Raw genomic sequence first — 20080 nt, 5'->3', positions numbered from 1 at the left:
TTACAGCATCGCTACAGCTTCACTTTAAATATTACAACATGATTTTTTAAAATGATATACTACACCGTTATTGCTTAATCTGGAGATAATGTAGCCTTCATCTGATCTGAGTCTTCACTTTTTCATATGAACACTACACTGGAAATCCAGAATTCTCGCGAGAGCACAATTTGAATTTGCTCAGTGAGTCACTCTGGCAGTGAGTAATGATGCTCATTACTTATATCCCTTGTATCGTGGGGCACCAATCATATCGGTGTATCTGATATAGGCGGGCCAGAGGTGAGCTAAACAGATGACAACAGCGTTGCAACGTCGGAAAGTCCGACCGACATTATTGGAAAAGTCAGTAAACATTGGTCGTAGTGGTATCCAATTGCGTGCAGTGAGATTTTCAAATGCATGCTTGGTGCCACTCCTCGAGCTGGGCCATTACATTAGTCATGGCCAGACCCTTAATCTTTCTAGATTTCCAGGGTCTGGATTTCCTTGCTATATGAACACATCATTTTAGACAACAAATAAAATGTCTCCTTTCCCTTTGAATGCGAGCACTATAAACTCTGATCTTTGCAGCGTGTGTAAAACTATAAGTAATATAGTTTCCCTTCTTCATCAGTATGATCATGGCTGTGCCATTGTGCATCACCATTGTAAAATGGAACCCCTTATTGGTATCTGTGCTCTGCTACCAACAAGATATCTGAACTGCACACTTTTGCGACACATTTTATTTACTTTTATTTAAAATATAAAAATAAAATGTAATACAATTATTTTATTGTCTCTATTACTTTTTGAAGCATGTTTGCAGAGACTTGGTAATAGACCAGAAGAACTTGGTGAAAATGTTGCGCTTCTTTGGTTTCTTTGCTGCTGTGTCAGGAGCAGGGACATTTTCTATCTGCTGCGAGGTGGAGGCATGTGGTTCACCTGCAAAGCACCAGGATGTTCAAACATGTTCAACATGACAGTGTTCTGGAGAATAATAATAATAATAATAATATTAATACATGACTTACTGATGATAACCACTGAAGATGTAAAGGTCAGGTTCTCCAGCAAATGATTTCCTTCTGCTGTATCAATGTCCAGTGGACATGCCAGGTTTGGTGCCAAAGGGCTCACAGCATTTCTCCTAGAGAAATACTACAAAGAACACAAGCATGTTGTCAATTTTTGCTCTCAGTGTATTCAACATACTATAGCATATGATGCTCCTGACTAAGAAAGTGCCTCCTGTGCCAAACATCTCCACAGACACACGGTAACATTACAGGTTACAGAGCAACAACACAGATATATTTTGACTTGGTATTTTACTATACCTTTTTATAGATCCTCTCTTTAGGAATCTTCATTTTAGGCAAGATGCAAAGTTTTTGCTTCCAGCTCTTTTTGCTCCTTTTCCTTTCATTTGCAGTGGTTGACTTGGAGTTGGGCTCATCAGCTGTCTCAAAACAACTGGTGGTGCCAGCTGCATCCTCAGTGCTTCTGCTTGCGCAAGGAAAAGCTGGCGCTGGTGAAAAGCTGCCCATCACCTGGTTCACAATAACCTCCCTCAGTAAGTCCACTGTTTCACGCAGGGCACGAGAGGAACAGATAGTGTTTCCAGAGCAGCTTTCATGTGCTGCCATCGCCAGGCAGGGGTTGAAGCTCCACATACTCTGGATGAAGTCATCTGGGTCGCTCACTTTGCTTGGACAAGAAGGGAACAGCAGCTGATGCAAGAAGCATTTCACAGAGTCCTCGGCAAACATGTAGGCGAACTCAAGAGAGACACTGCTGCTGTCTATCTCATTGTTTCCTCTCTGCGGTGATGGAAGATCTGTGTCTGAAACAGTTTGGTTGACAGCCAGGTTGACTCTCTGGCAAGTGCTCTTTTTTAGCAAGTGAAGCACCTGCTTTGTGAGTTCAAGTGAAAACTTGTGAATTTCCCCACTGTTAATGAAGTCTTCCAACCGTGCAACAGCTTCCCCAACATCCAGCTCCTTTGCAATATCTGAAGCAGCTATGGTGGGTTTCTGGGACACACACGTTTCCTTCTCCAGCGAACTTTTACAAGTAGCAACTGGTGGGTCCACTCCTGAATCAGATTCAGTAGTCACATAATCAACACAGTCCATGGCCACCAGGCTCCTCTCACATTCTGACTCCTCCTTGTGCTTAGTGACAATTGGAAAAACAAAATCCTCTGAATCTAGTTTGAATGCGGGCTGAGAGTCTGTGCTTTGTATTTTGTCTTTCATTCCAGATATCTTACCCAAGATCATGAACTGCTTGACTTTATACTGTACTCTGAGGAACATCTCAGTGGCATAAAAACAAAATTCCTCTTCTTTGTCTTCTGACAATGCAACAAGGACCTCAAGAACAGTGTCAATGGTGTACGATATGATGTTACATGCTGTAATAACGTAGGATAAAACAGAATTCTCCCTTGTTAATAATGCCACATTATCTGGTTTGAACTGGCTAGCATCCACAAATGGACAGTTGATGGATCTGAACAGCACTTCGAGGACCGTCTTGAAAGCCTTCATGTTAAAGTCCGAGGTGAGCTGGAGGGGATGCCCTTGGTTTAAAGAGCTGGAGTAGGAACCAAGTGGTAGTGTGTTGTTATAGGTCTTTGGAGAGGCCAAGAATTTCCTCATCTTGGCCACCACATGTAACAGGTCAGTGGTTGCTACGGGATGCTCACGATTGGGACATGAGCTCTCAATAACAGTCAAGATGGCAGTCACCACTTGCTGTGTCAGATCTGTTACTTCCAACTCCATAAGCTGTTTCTTATTCAAAAAGCTACTAGCATCTGGCTTTTGAGCAAAAAGGTCCAGTTCATCCAGTCTTTTGAAGAACACTTTGAAAGTCTCCTCCTCTAGTCGAAAACATTTGTCCTTCCAGCCATCACCAGACCCAGTGAATGGTCTGCTTAGAGCAATTCTTTCAATAGCCACAAGACAGGCTGCTTTGACCTCCTGAACAATTTGCACACACAAGGCACGAACGAGAGGTATGTCCAAAGGAGACCTAGTAAACCAAATATTGTGAAAAGTTAGCCTATCAATGGGATATATGTATATATTTATAACATTCTCTCTATAAACATAGTCACTTACTCTTTCAGTAAGGAATCTGTTGAGACAGCAGTGTCAGGTGAATTGAGAGACTGCTGTGATTCCTCCATGTTAGTTGTACTGAAGTCCAAGATTTGGACAATTGGCATGAACATCTTGCATGCAGACTTTGACACGTTTGAAATAATGCATAAGCATATTTCTGCAAAGTCCAGTCTCGCAATCTAAACAACACACAAGGTTATCAGAGACAAGTAGTACACAACAGAACAGACTAGAACAAGAAATGTAGGGCCTCAAGCAGGCTACAAATGATTGTAAAACAGTTGCTGTAAAAACATTAAACATTAAAACATTACTTACATTAGACATGCCTCCGGTAATGGCCATCCACTGACTGAAAAAATATACGAAACACATTCTTTAACATAGACAGTATTCTGACAGTGGTGAAACAGATAAGGATTAGGCCAAAAACAGTAGATCTACAGGAAATATGTAAGATTTAGAAAATCTATATTGAATAAGAAATTATATGAAAGATAAGAAAGATAGTATAGGTTACATACTCATCATTCAGTTTCTTAATGGCAGCAATAACATCACAGAGAACAGAGCTGTTGTTCTCTCTTCCGCTGCTGAGCTGATGTGAACGGACAGTAGGATAGCCCTGGATTGGGCTGCACTCAGACATTTTCGAAAATCCTTTGAAAAGACCAATAAAGTGCGGTAGAAAGTTAAACACACACAGCTAAACACATTAAGCTGGCTAGCTTACACTCTGTCGACAGTTTCTTGTCTGCATTCTCGCTGGCTAGCCCTCACCATATCTGTCTTATGATGAATCAGTTGTGTGAATGTGCTCATCTAATATTGATATATTTGATTAATATCTGGTTGAGCCAGATATTATAATAGGTAATATGATATAATATAATTACCTTTCGCTTACTATTCGTGTGTCGTGTATGTCTTTTATATCTTTTTGAATGATAACGGGACATCAGACAAAAGTAGGACTTCCCAACATTCTACTTTGCCCAACATTCTAACGTTCTAACATTCTAACGTTCTACCGCAGTGTTCCAAGCCCTGATGACGCACACACCTGCTGGCCACATCAAGTCTACTTTATTTATAGAATGGTACCATCGTGATTTTTAACTTGTGCTATGTATGTTGATGTACCAATGTATATTCATAATACTAATTTGAAAAAAAAAACTTTATTTATAGTACATTTTCAGACACAAAAGGCTACTTAAAACATTTTACACGTAAATTAAACATTACATAGTCTAAAGAGTTGGCCTATCATGTTTTGAGAAGTTCCTTTTTTCATGCAAAGTATTTTGAAAATGTATTTTGTCTATTTAGCCTGCTTTCTTACATTAATGGTCGCGGTAGTGCGACAATAATCCGCATAGTTTACAGTGGTCATAGCTTAGCATAGGCCTACCTTCTTTCTGGGCTAGGTGTTTGCATCACATTATTATAAAACGTGTTTACGCTTACATTCCCTTAAAAATTATCTGTCCAATCATGTTTTTCACAGTTGTTTGCAATACATTCCAGGACACTGGTGGCAGTGATGCATCAAGACACAACACAGCAGAAGGCACACTAGCAAACAGTGGTAGAGGGTTCATGACTCTAAATAACAGTCTGGTGACCAGTGCATCCTTTGAGTACATCTCTTCACAATGCGATACTAATAAGTAAGCCTTCTTCTTTTTAGAAGAATATTATTGTGTAATTAAAAGCCCTATTTCATCTCACATTGACTTACTGACCACCATACTCCACGCCACGTGGTGGCAGTACAATGCTGGAAGTATATGATTGACGTTCAAATACTGCAACTAAAATAAGTGAAGAAGAATCTCAATTAAGGAAGAAAAAGAGTTGACAGGTATTTGTTTATTATGTGTTCTCCGGACCGATAACAACAGAGTATAAGGCTATACAATGTTTATTTGATATCAGTGAAGTCTTTATCGGTTTTCAGATAAATGTATACATGTTAGCCTTAATATTCACTAAACAGGCTTAATGTTTGCTAGTGAAGCTAGCATGGGTGACATAGCTAGGTTAGCTTGGCAATTCATTGTTCACTGCATCAGTTATCGATAATAGGCCTACTTCGCTTTATCTTAGCATATTAGCAGCTATACAGACTACATTACCCAGTCTCTAAACAAATGGACTGTCCACTGTTTTCAAACTAACGTTGAGTGGCAAGATGTTGTCATCTTGGAAAAAGTATCATCTTGTCACAGTCTGCTTCTGCTTTGCTGTTCAATACGGCTAATGCAGTGCATGATTTTCTAACGAAGTGTGCACCCTCCTCTTGAGTTGCTCAACCAACCTGTTCATGCCTTTAGGATATCAGCCCCTCGTGACATTTGAATGGAGTTTGCTGAGTTGATAAAGACCCCCCGCGTCGACGGGGTGGTCCTCCATCGTCCCTTCATGCCTGTGGTGGAGGGCACGCTGTGTTTGACCGGACACCACCTGATATTATCATCGCGACAGGACAACACAGAAGAGCTGTGGCTGCTACACGGCAACATAGACGCCATCGAGAAGAGGTACGGCAAGCCCATACATTTGTGAGAAAAGTGCATGTTGTCTAAATTCTAAAGAAAACAGGAAAATAAATTACGTTTTTTTTGTTGTTTTAAACTCTATACACAGCTTTGTTCCATCTAGCTCATTAATCAGAACCTCGTTTTTTCTCTACTGTATGTCATATGCCTGTATAGAGAAATCATTACGGTGTTAATTTGCAACACACACACACAGTCCAGATGAAATTCTTTTCATTAACCCATGTACCAAACTCTGCATCCAGGTTTGTGGGCTCCTCTGGGTCCATTATTGTGAAATGTAAAGACCTGAGAACTATCCAGCTGGACATTCCTGGCATGGAGGAGTGTCTCAATATCGCCAGCTCCATTGAGGTGTGTGCACATTGATTTCAGTTCCACTTAACATGCCCAGAACTGCTTGAATGTAATGTTGTAAAGTTCCAGCAAATGATCTACATAAAATCATGGTGTTCATGTGAGCAATAAACTTTTCGTCACCTAGAATTATCTAGTCATGACCTTGAACCACTGGCTTCTCGTCATGAGAACAAACCAGACCGTAGTCAGCAAGTTCACATGCAAGTCCAATAACTTCAGGTCTTTAGGCTAGTTCTTTTGTGTTAAGGGCCTTTTACACCAACAACGATAACTATAAAGATTATGGCAAAAAAGCATGGCTCTAGCTAATGTCAATGACAATGTCCACACGATTAACGATTAACAGCTGACGGAAAATCAGAATCCATCCAATTATAGCCATCACATTCATCAACATGAAGAGAGACTTTCCTTATCATTGGTCAGTGTGGACACTATTGTGATAGTTACAGTAATCTTTATAGTTATCATTCCTGGTCTGAACAGCCCTTTATACAGTCAGAGGAAGGCTCAACTGCGTCTCCATGTCTTGTTTCCAGGCTCTCTCCACCCTGGACTCCGTGTCCCTCAAATATCCCTTCTTCTATCGGCCCTTGTTTGAGGTCATCGAGGATGGATGGAACTCTTTCCTTCCCGAAGAGGCTTTCAAAGACCTGGAATCCATGGTAGGTTACTGGGCCCACATACTCGTGGTTCGGTTCATCCTGATAACTGCAGTGACTGTCCTGTCTGTTCTGTCACATGGAATACTCACAGATACTGATCGATTTGTGGCAGATTAGATATGTGGCATTCCAGGTGAAATGTTTTCGAATCAGAGAAATGCTTATGTGAGGATGTTAGCTTAGATAATAATGATAGCTACCCATTGTCTTTTTCACATTTATAGTAGAATGGCTTTATGTATGTAAGTGCTTTTGGGACCTGAGTGTGAATTAGAGATAAATCAAAACCAAATTGAGGTCTGCTAAGAGAGTAGCTAAGAGGCCTTGAATTTCCCCTGGAGATCAATAAAGTATCTATCTATCTATCTGTCTAGACCGGGCACTTGAGATATTCTGTTATTGAGCAGTTGCGTCCCTTAGGTTTGCAGATTCTGGTAAAGTTCTATAAAAGTCCTGCATTCTCTAACAAAACAGGATTTCACTACCTAAGAGGCTTTAAATGAAATTATATATTTCACAATGCTGTGGTTGGTTACAGATAAGTGTTGGACAGTGGGAGTTTAGGGAAGTCTGTATGAAGTATAAAGTGTTATTAATTACTGTCAGGCACTGTTGTTTGTATTATTATTTTTTGTAGGTGTAGTATATTTATTTGTGTGTGTTATTTCTCTCTTTCCCCTCATACAGACAGATGAGTGGCGACTCAGTGAGGTGAACAAGGACTTCAGCGTGTGTCCATCCTACCCCGCGCTTGTCACCGTGCCAAAGGACATCGACGATGACACCCTCCGCAAGGTGTCAACCTTCCGCCACGGCGGCCGCTTCCCAGTGCTCAGCTACTACCACAAGAAGAACGGCATGGTGAGGGGGGATTCTGGGAGAAGCTGCACAGTTTTCACTCTGCTTTGAAGCACATGTTACATTGCACATGTCTCATTATAGTTTTTAATATAGGTTTCATTAAGCTACATTTATTTTCTTTATTTACACTTCTTACATTCATATTCTATGAGGGAGCGCGAGAGAGAGAGAAGAAATAGGAAATCTAAACAGCAGATAAAAAAAAATAATTAAAGGTGTTTCTGATTCTTCTGATACTTTGCCACTTGGCTATGTGAATTCTAGTATCCTATTCTGTCTTTTGGGCATCACAAGAAATCTTTATCCCTTAAAGGGAAATTCCAGAGTTGAAACAACCTTGGGTCTATTTACGGGAGATAACAAGTTTAAACTTTCGCTTGAATGCAGAATTAAGTTAATTAGTGGAGTTTTGTGCAAGACCGTTGTTTGCATTAACAATGAAATGGCTTAAAGTGAAAGCTAAGAGACAAGATAGCACAATAAAAACCAAACGCTATTTTATACCACTGACAATTCTCAAAATATAACTATAGTTCTGTGGTAGTGTGGTGAGGGTCCCTACAGAAAAAACAAAGTATTGTAAACATTGCAAACAATACAAACATGCCTTACGTTCAGGCAGATCTATACAACGCTGGAAGTATGCAAGAATGACAGATGCATAGATAGATAGATAGATAGATAGATAGATGGATAGATAGATAGATACTTTATTGAAGTATAAATTAAGATAAACTTCACATATTCTTCTCTGAGGAAATGGGGGGGTAAAGGAGTTCGACAAATGAGTTTGACAGTCAACAGTCGACAGTACTCAAAAACATCTAACAATAGAGCCCAAGTTGAAAAATGCCAGAATTCTCCTTTAACTGGCCCACTGATAGCATATCACTCTCCATCATCGCCGTCTCCTGCCCCTTTTACCCCTCCCCTCTCTGTTCTGTCCCCAGGTGATGATGCGTTCCAGCCAGCCCCTCACCGGCACCAACGGCCGACGCTGCAAGGAGGACGAGAAGCTGATCAATGCCACGCTGAGGGCGGGCAAGCGTGGCTACATCATCGACACGCGCACCATCACCGTGGCACAGCAGGCCAAAGCGCGGGGCGGAGGCTTTGAGCTGGAGTCCAACTACCCACAGTGGAGAAGGATCCACAAGGCCATTGAGAGGTGCACACACTGCATACTTTCACTCAAGGCCATTTAGAAGACGCATGGGAAATTTGTACAGGATAAAAGGAATTCGTACACAGTAAATGCAGTATCTCCCTTTCAGTGGTGGTCGAGTAGTGGCTAAAGAGCTAGGCTACCATGCAGTAGCCAGTAGCCACTTTGAATATAAGCACCAGTAAAACCCTGTAACCCCCTCCCCCCAATAGGCACAGTCTCCTGCAGGAGAGCCTGATCAAGCTGGCCGAGGCCTGTAATGACCAGTCCCACAGCATGGACCGTTGGCTCAGCAAACTTGAGGCCTCCAGCTGGCAGAGCCACGTCAAGGAGATCCTGACCACTGCCTGCCTGGCTGCCCAGTGCATCGACAGGTAAGCCCATCGCCATCGCCCAGGAAGGAAGCACAGAGGACGGTCGGAAATAAGCCATCAAATACATAGGTGTGGGGGTGGGGACTGTGCTGCAAGTGTCAGTGTTCGTGCCACATTCTGGTCTAATCATCCACGTGTGTGTGTGTCTGTGTCTGTGTCTGTGTCTGTGTGTCTGTGTGTGTGTCTGTACGTACATCTCTCACAGGGAGGGTGCATCTGTGCTGGTCCACGGCACCGAAGGAACAGACTCCACTCTGCTGGTGACCTCTCTGGCCCAGATCATCCTGGACCCGTCCAGCAGAACCATCCGGGGCTTCCAGGCGCTGGTCGAGCGGGAGTGGCTGCAGGTGGGCTTGGGTGGATGGAGGAAGTGATGCCAAGACTGTGTTTGTTTGTTTGTTTGTTTATTTATTTATGTATGTGTTTGTTTTTCTATTGTTGTGTCCTATAAAAACATAACAGTAACAAATGGTTATGGTTGATTAGGAAAACCAATGGATTCCATTTGTGTGTGTGTGTGTGTGTGTGTGTGTGTGTGTGTGTGTGTGTGCGTGCGTGCGTGTCTAGGCGGGCCACCCGTTCCAGCAGCGGTGTGCACAGTCGGCCCACTCCAACGGGAAGCTCCGTGGCGAGGCGCCCGTCTTCCTGCTCTTCCTGGACTGCGTGTGGCAGATCCTGCGCCAGTTCCCCTGCTCCTTCCAGTTCGGAGAGGCCTTCCTCCTCCTGCTCTTCGAGCACGCCTACGCCTCACAGTTCGGCACCTTCATGGGCAACTGTGCCGCCGACAGGTCAGTACCAGGCTGGCCCACAGTATGAATGGGGCTATTATAGTCTAACAAAGCTCCAACCCTTGTGTGTGTGTGTGTGTGTGTGTGTGTGTGTGTGTGTGTTGTAATTTGATTACCGGTAGCTGTTGAGCTCAAATATCAACAACCTTTCATGAAACCACAATAGGATCATGAACTGCATCTTAAATATTGAGTGGGTGATTGAAGGTTTGATTAAAGGTTGAAATTATCATGGAATTTGAAGTCTATTCCAGACAAGTCAGGGGCTTTGGGCCAAGTCTTGGATTGTTAGGAAATTTTGTTTTCATCATCTTCAAAATTAGGTCAATTCACATGCTTGCCGTAATACATTGGCTGGTTTTGTCAAGGAAATGGATTTTTCGTGCATTAAAGGTCATTCGTAAGGAAATTCGTAGTCTGTGAAAGTTTGGGAGTAGTCAGTTGATGAGTTAATGTAGAGTGTATCTGTTCACACACGTATTCTTATGTCCATGCTGCCTCTGCTTTGGGCGAAGCTTAGTGTGTTTAATTGTTTTGTATGTGCTTGTACGATTGTATGCATTTATTTACCTACATGTGTGCGTGTGTTCATGCTGCCTCTCCTCCTTCTAAAGGCCAAGCTGTGTGTGTGATTGTGTTTTATGTGCGTGTATGATTTTATGTGTGACTGTGTGTGTGTTAAAGGAATTATCCGGAGTAAAATGCACTTTAGATCAATTTATGGATGATTGGGAGTACACACGTTGAGTTGACATCAAAATCATGTCATTCGGATGTGTTTTGAGAAAGTTCGATTTTACCGTTTTTAGTCAAAACTCGTTAGCGTGGAAGTGAGAAGGGCATATTATTTCGCCGCTACAAAACGCTATTTTTATACCTCTTCTACAGTTCCAAACAACATTACACTTACGTGGTAGTGAGTAGAGGGTCCCTAAAGCCAAACCGAAGTATCCCGAGGTCTTTATGTGGTCGGATAGAGAGTCCAGAATGAATTTCATCAAGCCAGCAAGGTATAAAAATAGCGTTTTGTAGCGGCGAAATAATATGCCCTTCTCACTTCCACGCTAACGAGTTTTCACTAAAAACGGTAAAATTGAACTTTCTCAAAACACATCCGAATGACATGATTTTGATGTCAACTCAACATATGTACTCCCAATCATCCGTAAATTGATCTAAAGTGCATTTTACTCCGGATAATGTTTGTTATGTATGTTTCCATGTGTGTGTGTGTGTGTGTGTGTGTGTGTTTATGCCGTTGTCTCCTTCTCCTCAGGGCCAAGCTGAAGCTGCCCCAGAAGACTGTGTCGCTGTGGTCGTGGGTGAACCGGGCCGAGGAGCTGGAGCGCTTCACCAACCCGCTGTACGAGCCCAACGGCCTGGTCATCTGGCCCTCCGTGGCCCCGCAGAGCCTGCTGCTGTGGGAGGGTGAGTGGCCAGCAGAGCACTTACTCACACAAATGAGGCTGTAGGGTAACAACTAAGTAAATACTACTATTAAAAGTAAATACCGGTACTACTGTTACAAACACCACAAGTTCCAAAAAAGGTAATTAAAGGAGATAGTAGTAGACTGATTAAAAAGGTCACACTTTTTTGTTATTTTTCGATGGTCCCTGATAGGCTGAAGATGGGCAGAAGGTCCTCTTCATTCAAGTTTCACATCATTCATAGGTTCACCTCCAGGGGGCAGCAGTGTGCTACCTTCCCAAGGTGGCCAGGCTCCTCTCCAGGTAGAAATGTTGCATTGGTACTACAGTTGTAAAGGGGCAGAAAACTTTTAACAATTTGCAATATTTCAAGGCATGCACAGTGCATGCAGGGGATAGCCTACATTTAAAATCCCTCTTAAAGGCTAATCTGTAATTTAGCAAATGTTGAGTGTATTCCCATTAATACCCCTAAATTCCTTTTAATTCCATATTCCTGTTATTTCCCATGGAAAGTTTCCAATTTTGGAAATTCCTGTAGTCTTGCAGCCAGTGAATCATTTGTTGTATCATCTGCTCTTACTCACAGATTGTTGACAAATGCTTGATTCCAGCTGTCTGTTTATTGTTGTCTCCAAGGCGATTACAGTTCAGGAAGTTCCTCTTTTTGCCTGGCCTGTTTTGTCAGAATGGTGTTCAGACATGTTGAACAGCTGGCTTTCCAGAGGTGCTTTGGTCCTCTGCAGTACACACAAGTAGCTGCCTTATGCTAATCTCTCTCCTTAACTTAGTGATATACTACTGAAACAGTCCTAAGGCTCTTATTTGAAAGACGGGTCCAAGTGCTAGCAATGACCTTTGCCACGTGTGTTTGACACTTACGACTTCAGACTTTGCCTGTCTATCAAATTAGCACCCCTAACGTCTCCTTGAACCTTGGGGTTCGTTCAGGACTTGCATTATTATTGTTATTTTTGCCCCAGGTTCAGTGCAACAATCCAGATGTTGTAGCCAGTACTGCTCTGGATTAGTTATTTGCCCATTACCTATAATACACTTTGGATCTGTTTTGTGCATGGCAGGTCTTTGGAGATTGGTGCCCTTCACAGCATCTGGGGGCTGTGGGCTTCTAGTCTCTCACAGTCGGGATCCACTGAGTGCACAACTGAAGTCTATTTTTTTTTTTAATGCGCGCAGCGCTCTTACGTCTGATGTAGCCAGTTCTATTCATTGTAGTGGAAGCTAATTGTTGCAGCATATGCTCCGCAAACGGAACACTTCAGTTGCGCCTCCCATGTAACCCTGCCGTCATCCTGCCAAAACAGTACAGTACTGTATGCTGCAATGCCTGCCTATGCTGAATCTGCCTAGTTATCATCCATTAGTATTTACAAAAAGGGGAGTCTTCTTTTAATGGCTTCCAACCGGTCTTTTATTTCATGGATCTTTGCCCACTTTGCTCATCTGGCTCACATGCCCACAGAATTTAATGTGGGTCAGACAACAGTGTTTTTGACCCAGTGCAGCACATTTGGTTTATTTTTTCTAATGCAGAACAATGACTGTTGCTTTTCAAATAGCTAGACTTCATTTAAGACTTAAAATGCCTTTCACAGTTTGTGGTATTTTTTTTATCTACATTTAAATTCCCTCTTAAAGGCTAATCTGTAATTTAGCAAATGCTAGTGTATTTTGAAAATTCCCATAGTCTTGCAGAAACCGCACCAGTGAATCATCAGTTGCACCATCTACTGTTACAGTCACAGATTGTTGACAAATGCTTGCAGTGACCCTTGACTTCAGACTCTGCCGATCTATCAAATTAACACTTAACTAATGTCTTCAGTAGCCTTGGGCTTCAGTACTCGCATTGTTATTGCTGCTTTTGTGCAGTAATTCAGCTGTTGTAGCCAGTGCTGCTCTAAACAGGTTAATTACCCATTACCTATCAAGTCTTTTGGATCTGGCCTCGTGCATCTATTGTGATCTGGTCTCGTTCTCATTCATCAGCATGCACAGAGGTGGAGAGGAGTCTTTTTGACATGGCTTCCCACCACTCATTTATCTCCTGGATGTTTGCATGTGGACACCAGGGAGGTGTGGCCCACATGTCCACAGAGCATATATCCCCACTAACAGGAGCCAGCGCAGCTGTCTGTGTAGGGCAGTCAGAAACTGGTGATGTGGCATGTGCGACTTCAATTGTGACCAAAAAGCAAAAATACAGCAAACATTGTCACATTAGATTCCTCTGCTAATCTACCTTTCTAAGCCATCCTCCTCTGAAATATTTAAAGACGAATTCAGATTGTGTAACATATCTGAAGACAACAGATATTTAAATCTGATAATTCCTTCATACTAAGAGTGCATGGGATATCGTTAGTGATTGTCTCTCCACACTTCTTACCCTCTAGACTTGAGGCAACTTTTTTCTGTTATTTGGCTGTTTGCTCAAGGAGCAGAACATTTCCCACTTTTACTTGTGTTTTTGACTCAATATACAGTAACACACTTGGTTTACTTGCAGAATGCAGAACAATGACTGTTGTAAGACCTTGCCAAATAGCTAGACTCCCTTTCACAGTTTGTGGAAAATGGGTGGTCCTCTTAGAAGTACTTACAAGAAAAGGAGGCATGTGGATGATTCAGTTCTGTTCAGTCTTTACCTTGTGTCAGATGAGTAATCGTAGGACTTGTATAGCAGGAAACACTGATGTCTAGGATATGTATTCCAGGAACTGGTAAGCACTTCTGTGTAATGATTAGTCTTGTAATTAGTCCCCCCCCCATATTGACTCAATGGCTACAGCTTTGATTTGCGTGACAGACAAAAGACATTGCAGGACAAGGCATAGGCACAGGTTTTGCATTTGAGGAAATTCATTTAAAGAGTGAATGTCCTGGCACACAATATATCCCTACAGCTTGACATGGTGGTTCAAACACAAGTCAACATACAATGTGACAAAAATTTGAGTACGCTACTCTATTTCACCTCATACTTTTTGAAAGAGTTAAATTGTACCGTGTCTGACATGTTACAGCCGTAATGACAACCTTTGCCGGTTAGAGAAGCAGGAAACAGAAATGGCTGTGGTTCTTTGACACGTTACACATCCCACGTCTCCTCCTTTTTGTTCAACTGGCGGGAAGCGCCTGGATGCTGTGAGGGCCTGGTCTGCTTGAGGAAAGCAGAGCAGTGTCTTGCATCAGCTGACGGCGGAGTCAACGAGTTTGACGGACAGTCAGCCGCGGGATGGGAGGGGCTTGAGGGACCAGGGGTCACGGAGGTGGGGGGTGAAGCGGCACATGTGGGAATACCATAAGCACTCTGGTGTCAAAGTGCTGTAAAAGTAGTCTACATTCCAGTGCCTCGCTAAAATGGAAAGAACAAGCCTGAGCGATCTGAGGTGTGCAGCGTGTGTGAGAGAGCAAGAAGAAACAGCTCACACCCTGACTGCCACTGTCTGGCACTGGGACTGCGTATTTACAAATGTAAAAAAAAAAAAAGAAAAATTGCAAATACGACAAATATTTGTGAATGCTTTCAGCTTTATGTGTACAATTCTGAACGATCCAAGCCCTGTGGTACAGTATGTGGAAGTGAGAGAAGCTGTCTAACTGTGTATATATGTATGATTGTATATACTGTGTGTGTGTGTGTGTGCGCGTGTGCGTGGTTGTGTGAGTGTGTGTGCACTGAAATATCCCATTTACGTAAGTATTCAGACCCTTTGTTATGACGCTTGCAATTGAGTATATATGTACTGCCTAACTTAGTATGTATTTGCACCAGAGCTCAATTTAATGTGTGTACTACACCATACTGTGCATATTGACATTATGAGCCAGTTTGCCGTACACGAAGTCCTATTTGAGTGGAGATTTTCTTTGACGTTTTCTTTTAGTCTAGGACTAGACTTGATCCGTGTGTGTGAGACTGGCTGTGTGTAAAGAATACTAAACTGGGGTGGTGGTAGCATAGTGGCTAAGTATCTGGGCTAGCATGCAGTAGAAAGAAAAGTTGTGGGTTCCATTCCTGGCTTTCACCGTTGTGCCCTTGAGCAAGACACTTAACCCCAAGTTGCTCTGGGGAGTATGGCCCTTGTAATAACTGACATAAGTGAATAAGTAAAAATGAATAAGTATGTGTATGTATGTGGGTCATTCCACGTCAGTTCAACCAGGGCCCACGCACTTAGGTCTCAAAACATTCTGAAAAAATTACCAGGTGTACCTATGTTACCCAGGAGACGCACTGTAAAATTACTCTTATGTAAGATCAATACTTTCCAAGATACAGCCAGTTTTACTGGGGGAGGGGGGTGTCGAATTTGTTCGGCCTCTTTTTTTTGTCAAAGTTCACAAGCCCACAATGCAAGAACTAAACCATGTAGGAGGCTCAAATTGTGCATGCTAGTACATAAATAGGAATAGTATGTAGCAAAATCGTCACGTTTGGTCTGGATAATCCTGCATGGTCATAGCTGTCCCTCAAAGTTGATACAAATTTTATTGGAGTTTTTGGCTGGGCTCTGTTTAAGCCTTCAGAAGACATATTTGTACTCAACATAGGCTCTTGATTTATTTTCCTTACTGAGATAAGTAGAAACACTCTCACAAAAAGCAATGAACAGAAAATAAATCCCTTCAGGGTCTGAACAGCAGACCTCACAAGTCTGAAAAATCATTTTGGTTATCATTTTCAGAGCACCCAAACACCTTTTTAAATATGTTTTTCTTTATTCTCCATGATCCCTTCTTTTTGAAAACTCCAATTTGACTTGTCTTATGCAAATCTTTCTTTTTTTATTTTCCACCCTGAACATGGGCAAAATGCCCCATTGACATCAATATGTTTTAGAGACCTCTTTGAGACTTAAGTGCGTGGGCCCTGGTTGAATTGACGTGGAATGACCTATGTATGTAAGTGTAACTGACTTTATTAATATATCTGACCTGGGGTAACCCAGCCTGAGTGAGTGTGTAGGTATGTCTCTGTCGCTATGTCTTCTAGGTGTACAAAACTCCCAACAATAGACGGAGAAACATGACACTTGTATGGATTCCCAACTGTCTGAAACTTGTGCTCTCAATCCTGTTGTGAGTGTTGCTCCGTTGGCCAATGTAGATGCCAGCCATAGAGGACATTGTTTACTGTCCAGATCTGACTGGTGAGGGGGTTTTGCAATAAAGTCAGGTGACTTAGGCAGGGAAACGTGGCAGGCATGGAAAGGATGGGGGGGGGGGGTACCTTTTGTCTCTTTCACCCCTTGTTCCCTTTTTGTACCTCTAGAACCGTGTTTGAAGTTTTGACCCACTTCACTATTCCTGCCTAAGGTTCTCTCCCATCTCTCTCTATTTCTCTATTTCTCTGTTTCTCTGTCTCTCTAAGTGTATGTGTGTCTCTGTTTCTCTCTCTTTGCATTCAGCACTCTTGCATAGTGTCTGCTAGTAGTGGTTGGCAGCTTTTGTCTTGGATCAGACATTCTCTTTCTAATGGGCTGCTTATGTAGCCTGGGTGCCAGCCGAACTTAGTCCCGCACACAACTATGCTCGCCCCAGAGCTGGCGGACCAATCAAATCGGGCTTTACAATGATGGACAGATGAGCAACAGTGCCTCGTCTATCATGTCATCTGAGCATGCTTAGGTTGATTATGTTTGCAACAAACTTTTACAAAAGACCAGAAAACAATGTTAAGGCATTTGTGGAGAAGAAGGATGGTTCGTGTGTTCTTCCTTCCATCTCACGGTAAGCTAGTTCGTTGCTCTGATTGGTTAGGTCTATCCTATTGAGTGCAGAGGCACCGCCCCCCCCCCCCCCTGTATTGGTTGAAACATGCCCCATAATTACGTCCCAATGGTGCAGTATCAGACTCATATTCTGACTAGAATTGAGTATGGCTACGTCAGGCTACTGCTTTTGGTTTTCATCACATACACCTTATCAAACTGATTTTCCTTGGCTATGGAAGTAGGGTGAGCCAATAATTGTTTTTTTGTGTCCATTCCAAGAACAGGGTAGTGTTGTAAATGCACAGGATTGCACCATTTCTTTTGGAGGTCCATTCTCTCTTCTCACACACCCCCCCTGATGCTGCCACACACACACACTCCTTCATGCATGTCACCAGTGGGTATGGTGCATGTTATATTGTGTTTCAGTGGGTGTGTTCCTGTGGCAGTCCCCTTGCAATCACAACCGAAGAAAATGCCAAGTCATTCCTCATCATGGTTTTCTTTCTCCCTCCTTCTTGCTCTCTCTCTTCCCTCTTTTTTCCCTATCTCTCTCTCCATGCTTTACTGTCTTTGCTTCAGTCCTTTAATCTTCATCTCCCTCTCCTTCCCCTCCTTCTCTCCCCTCTTTTCTGTCCCTGTCTCTACCCTCCTCTCTATTCTTCTTTCCATTTGTCTCTCTCTCCTTCTTACTTTCCCCTCCCTGTCTTTTCCCCTCTCTCTCTCTCTCTCTCTCTCTCTCTCTCTCTCTCTCTCTCCTCCCTCCTCCCTCTGTTTCAAAAAAATGCCAATTCATCTTTCATCATGGTTTTCTATCTCTCTCTCCTGTTTCCTCACTGTTTTCAAATGCCAAGTCATCTTTCATCATGGTTTTCTATCTCTCTCTCCTGTTTCCTCACTGTTTTCAAATGCCAATTCATCTTTCATCATGGTTTTCTGTCTCTCCCTCCTTTCTTCTGTCTCTCCCCTATCCAGTCTCCTCCTTTCTCTCTTTCTCTTTCTCCTTTTTTCTGTGTTGTTAGCCCTTTTTCTTTGTCTATCTTCCTCCACATCTCTCTCTTCCTCCTTCCATCTCTGTCTCTTCCTTTCCCTCACTCCTTTACCATATCTGATGTAACTGTAAGGATGTCTAGTAATTGTTCTAAATTCTCTCTCTCTCTCTCTCTCTCTCTCTCTCTCTCTCTCTCTCTCTCTCTCTCTCTCTCTCTCTCTCTCTCTCTCTCTCTCTCTCTCTCTCTCTTTCTTTCTTTCTCTTCACCACAGGTGTGTTCCTGCGTTGGAACCGCTCGTCCAAGTGGCTGGACGAGGCCTATGATGAGATGGTGCACATCATTGAGTACAACAAGGAGCTGCAGAACAAAGTGAACAGCCTCAGGAGGCAGCTGGCCCAACTGGAGACAGAGGATGGCCCGCTGCAGACACCCTAGAACCGGAACCGGAACTAGAACTGAGCTGAGTGGCCCTGAACCGCACCTGACCACCTGACCTGGCTACCGGTCAAAACGAGCAAAACAACCCTTTCTGACACACATCAAACTGACCCACTGAATGACATAACAAACAAGAAGATAGTATTTGTCTTTTTCTTTAAACAAATATGTATACCGCACACAGGTCAGAATTAACCTATGATCGCTAGTCGCAAATCACTCACACACAAACACACCTAGACACACTGCCCTTTGATCACTACTCACACATCACATACACATTCCCTTGGTAACCCAACACACACTAATACTCTGTGCCATTTTGTGAATTACTTTGTGAGCCCTCTGCATTTGGTGGCCAGCAGGGTCCTTACTGAGGGTTTCATGTTGCGTAACACATTCCAGAAGCTGGGGCATCCCACTCTATTCCATACTTGATTTCTGCACTCGATTTAAAAGATAATTGCCCCATTCACACCACACAAACACTACATATGTCTACATAACATAAACTACAAATAAGGAGAGCCTAGATGTTATAAATCAAACAAACAAAACAACATTTAGTAAACAACAATTTCTCAACTCTAGGTGGTTAAGTGAATGCATTGTTTTGGCAGCCGTCTTGTTGCATATTCGAGCCTGTTTTTTTGGAGTAGTGTCTGCTTTGGGATTTCAGGCCAGTATAGAAATCCTGTTAGAAAACAAAAATGTTAATACAAAGGTCACTTGCCATGCCAAACATTGTTTAGTCACGTATGTTGGCTTTTACAATATTTGTTATGTTTATGAGCTGAAAAAAGTATAGATTTTGCAACCACATAGTTCTTTGTATAACGCTACAGTTGTTCGTTGCCACAACTGACTATAATTATTTTATAAATAGCCAATAATATTTGCATGTACAGTGTGTTTGCTTCATAGTTATTACTCTGTAACATAGATTCCTATTGATGCTTGTTTTCAGCTGACTACTAAAAGTCCAGAAAGCTCTGTGTCCCGCCATGATGAATTGTTCACAACATAAGGCCTGTAGCCTGAAATTGATTGCTTTGAGAGATTAAAGTTTGAGCAGGAGGTTTTCTGCACAAGGATGACGAGAAACATTACTAAAAGTCCAGAAAGCTCTGTGTCCCGCCATGATAAATTGTTCACAACATAAGGCCTGTAGCCTGAAATCGATTGCTTTGAGAGATTAAAGTTTGAGCAGGAGGTTTTCTGCACAAGGATGACGAGAAACATTCCAGTAATTCAGCCCTTGAACCCTCTCTTTATAGACAGACTTTAGATACCATACGCATCTCAAGCCCTTGATGGTGAGAGTAGGTTGTGGAACAACTGGTTTCACCACCCAAACCTCATTCCTTGTCCTCCTCTGGAATAACAACTCAGATTTGAACTGTCTGCCCCTCTAACACCTTATATATTATTTATGTTAAGACAGTTTGGCACAATAGTACTAAAGTTGACACAGTGTGGCCAGGCATGGACTTAACTTGTTTGCACACATATGACATTTAAATGCACTATATTCTGTAGATCGTATGTATAGGTTAGGTTTCCTTTTGATAAAGCTGCAC

At 42.5% G+C, this 20080-nt stretch overlaps 2 protein-coding genes across 3 annotated transcripts; one reads left to right on the top strand and one right to left on the bottom strand.

The window, feature by feature from the left end:
- Window positions 1–759: 759 nt before the first annotated feature.
- LOC121711744 lies at window positions 760–5558 on the bottom strand. Of its 2 annotated transcripts, none has more exons than XM_042095574.1 (7): window positions 5446–5558; window positions 3647–3782; window positions 3441–3474; window positions 3120–3301; window positions 1329–3030; window positions 1023–1149; window positions 760–933 (listed from the first exon to the last, which is right to left on the bottom strand). In XM_042095574.1, exons 2-7 carry the CDS (start codon window positions 3769–3771, stop codon window positions 791–793), a joined length of 2313 nt encoding a protein of 770 aa, XP_041951508.1. In that variant the 5' UTR covers window positions 3772–3782; window positions 5446–5558; the 3' UTR covers window positions 760–790. The 2 variants fall into 2 exon arrangements, with proteins under 2 accessions (XP_041951508.1, XP_041951509.1); XM_042095575.1 differs by lacking the exon at window positions 5446–5558 and adding an exon at window positions 4019–4094.
- mtmr9 (myotubularin related protein 9) lies at window positions 4895–19594 on the top strand. Its single transcript, XM_042095576.1, has 11 exons — window positions 4895–4989; window positions 5462–5668; window positions 5932–6040; window positions 6586–6711; window positions 7399–7572; window positions 8523–8740; window positions 8950–9111; window positions 9317–9458; window positions 9679–9899; window positions 11176–11327; window positions 18334–19594. The coding sequence occupies exons 2-11, from the start codon at window positions 5487–5489 to the stop codon at window positions 18495–18497; spliced, it is 1650 nt and encodes a 549-aa protein (XP_041951510.1). The 5' UTR covers window positions 4895–4989; window positions 5462–5486; the 3' UTR covers window positions 18498–19594.
- The last annotated feature ends 486 nt before the right edge of the window (window positions 19595–20080 follow it).

The sequence above is a fragment of the Alosa sapidissima genome, chromosome 6 (genome assembly GCF_018492685.1).
Source record: "Alosa sapidissima isolate fAloSap1 chromosome 6, fAloSap1.pri, whole genome shotgun sequence".
In the NCBI taxonomy this organism is placed as follows: Eukaryota; Metazoa; Chordata; class Actinopteri; order Clupeiformes; family Clupeidae; genus Alosa; species Alosa sapidissima.
This window is presented reverse-complemented; position numbering and strand designations above follow the sequence as displayed.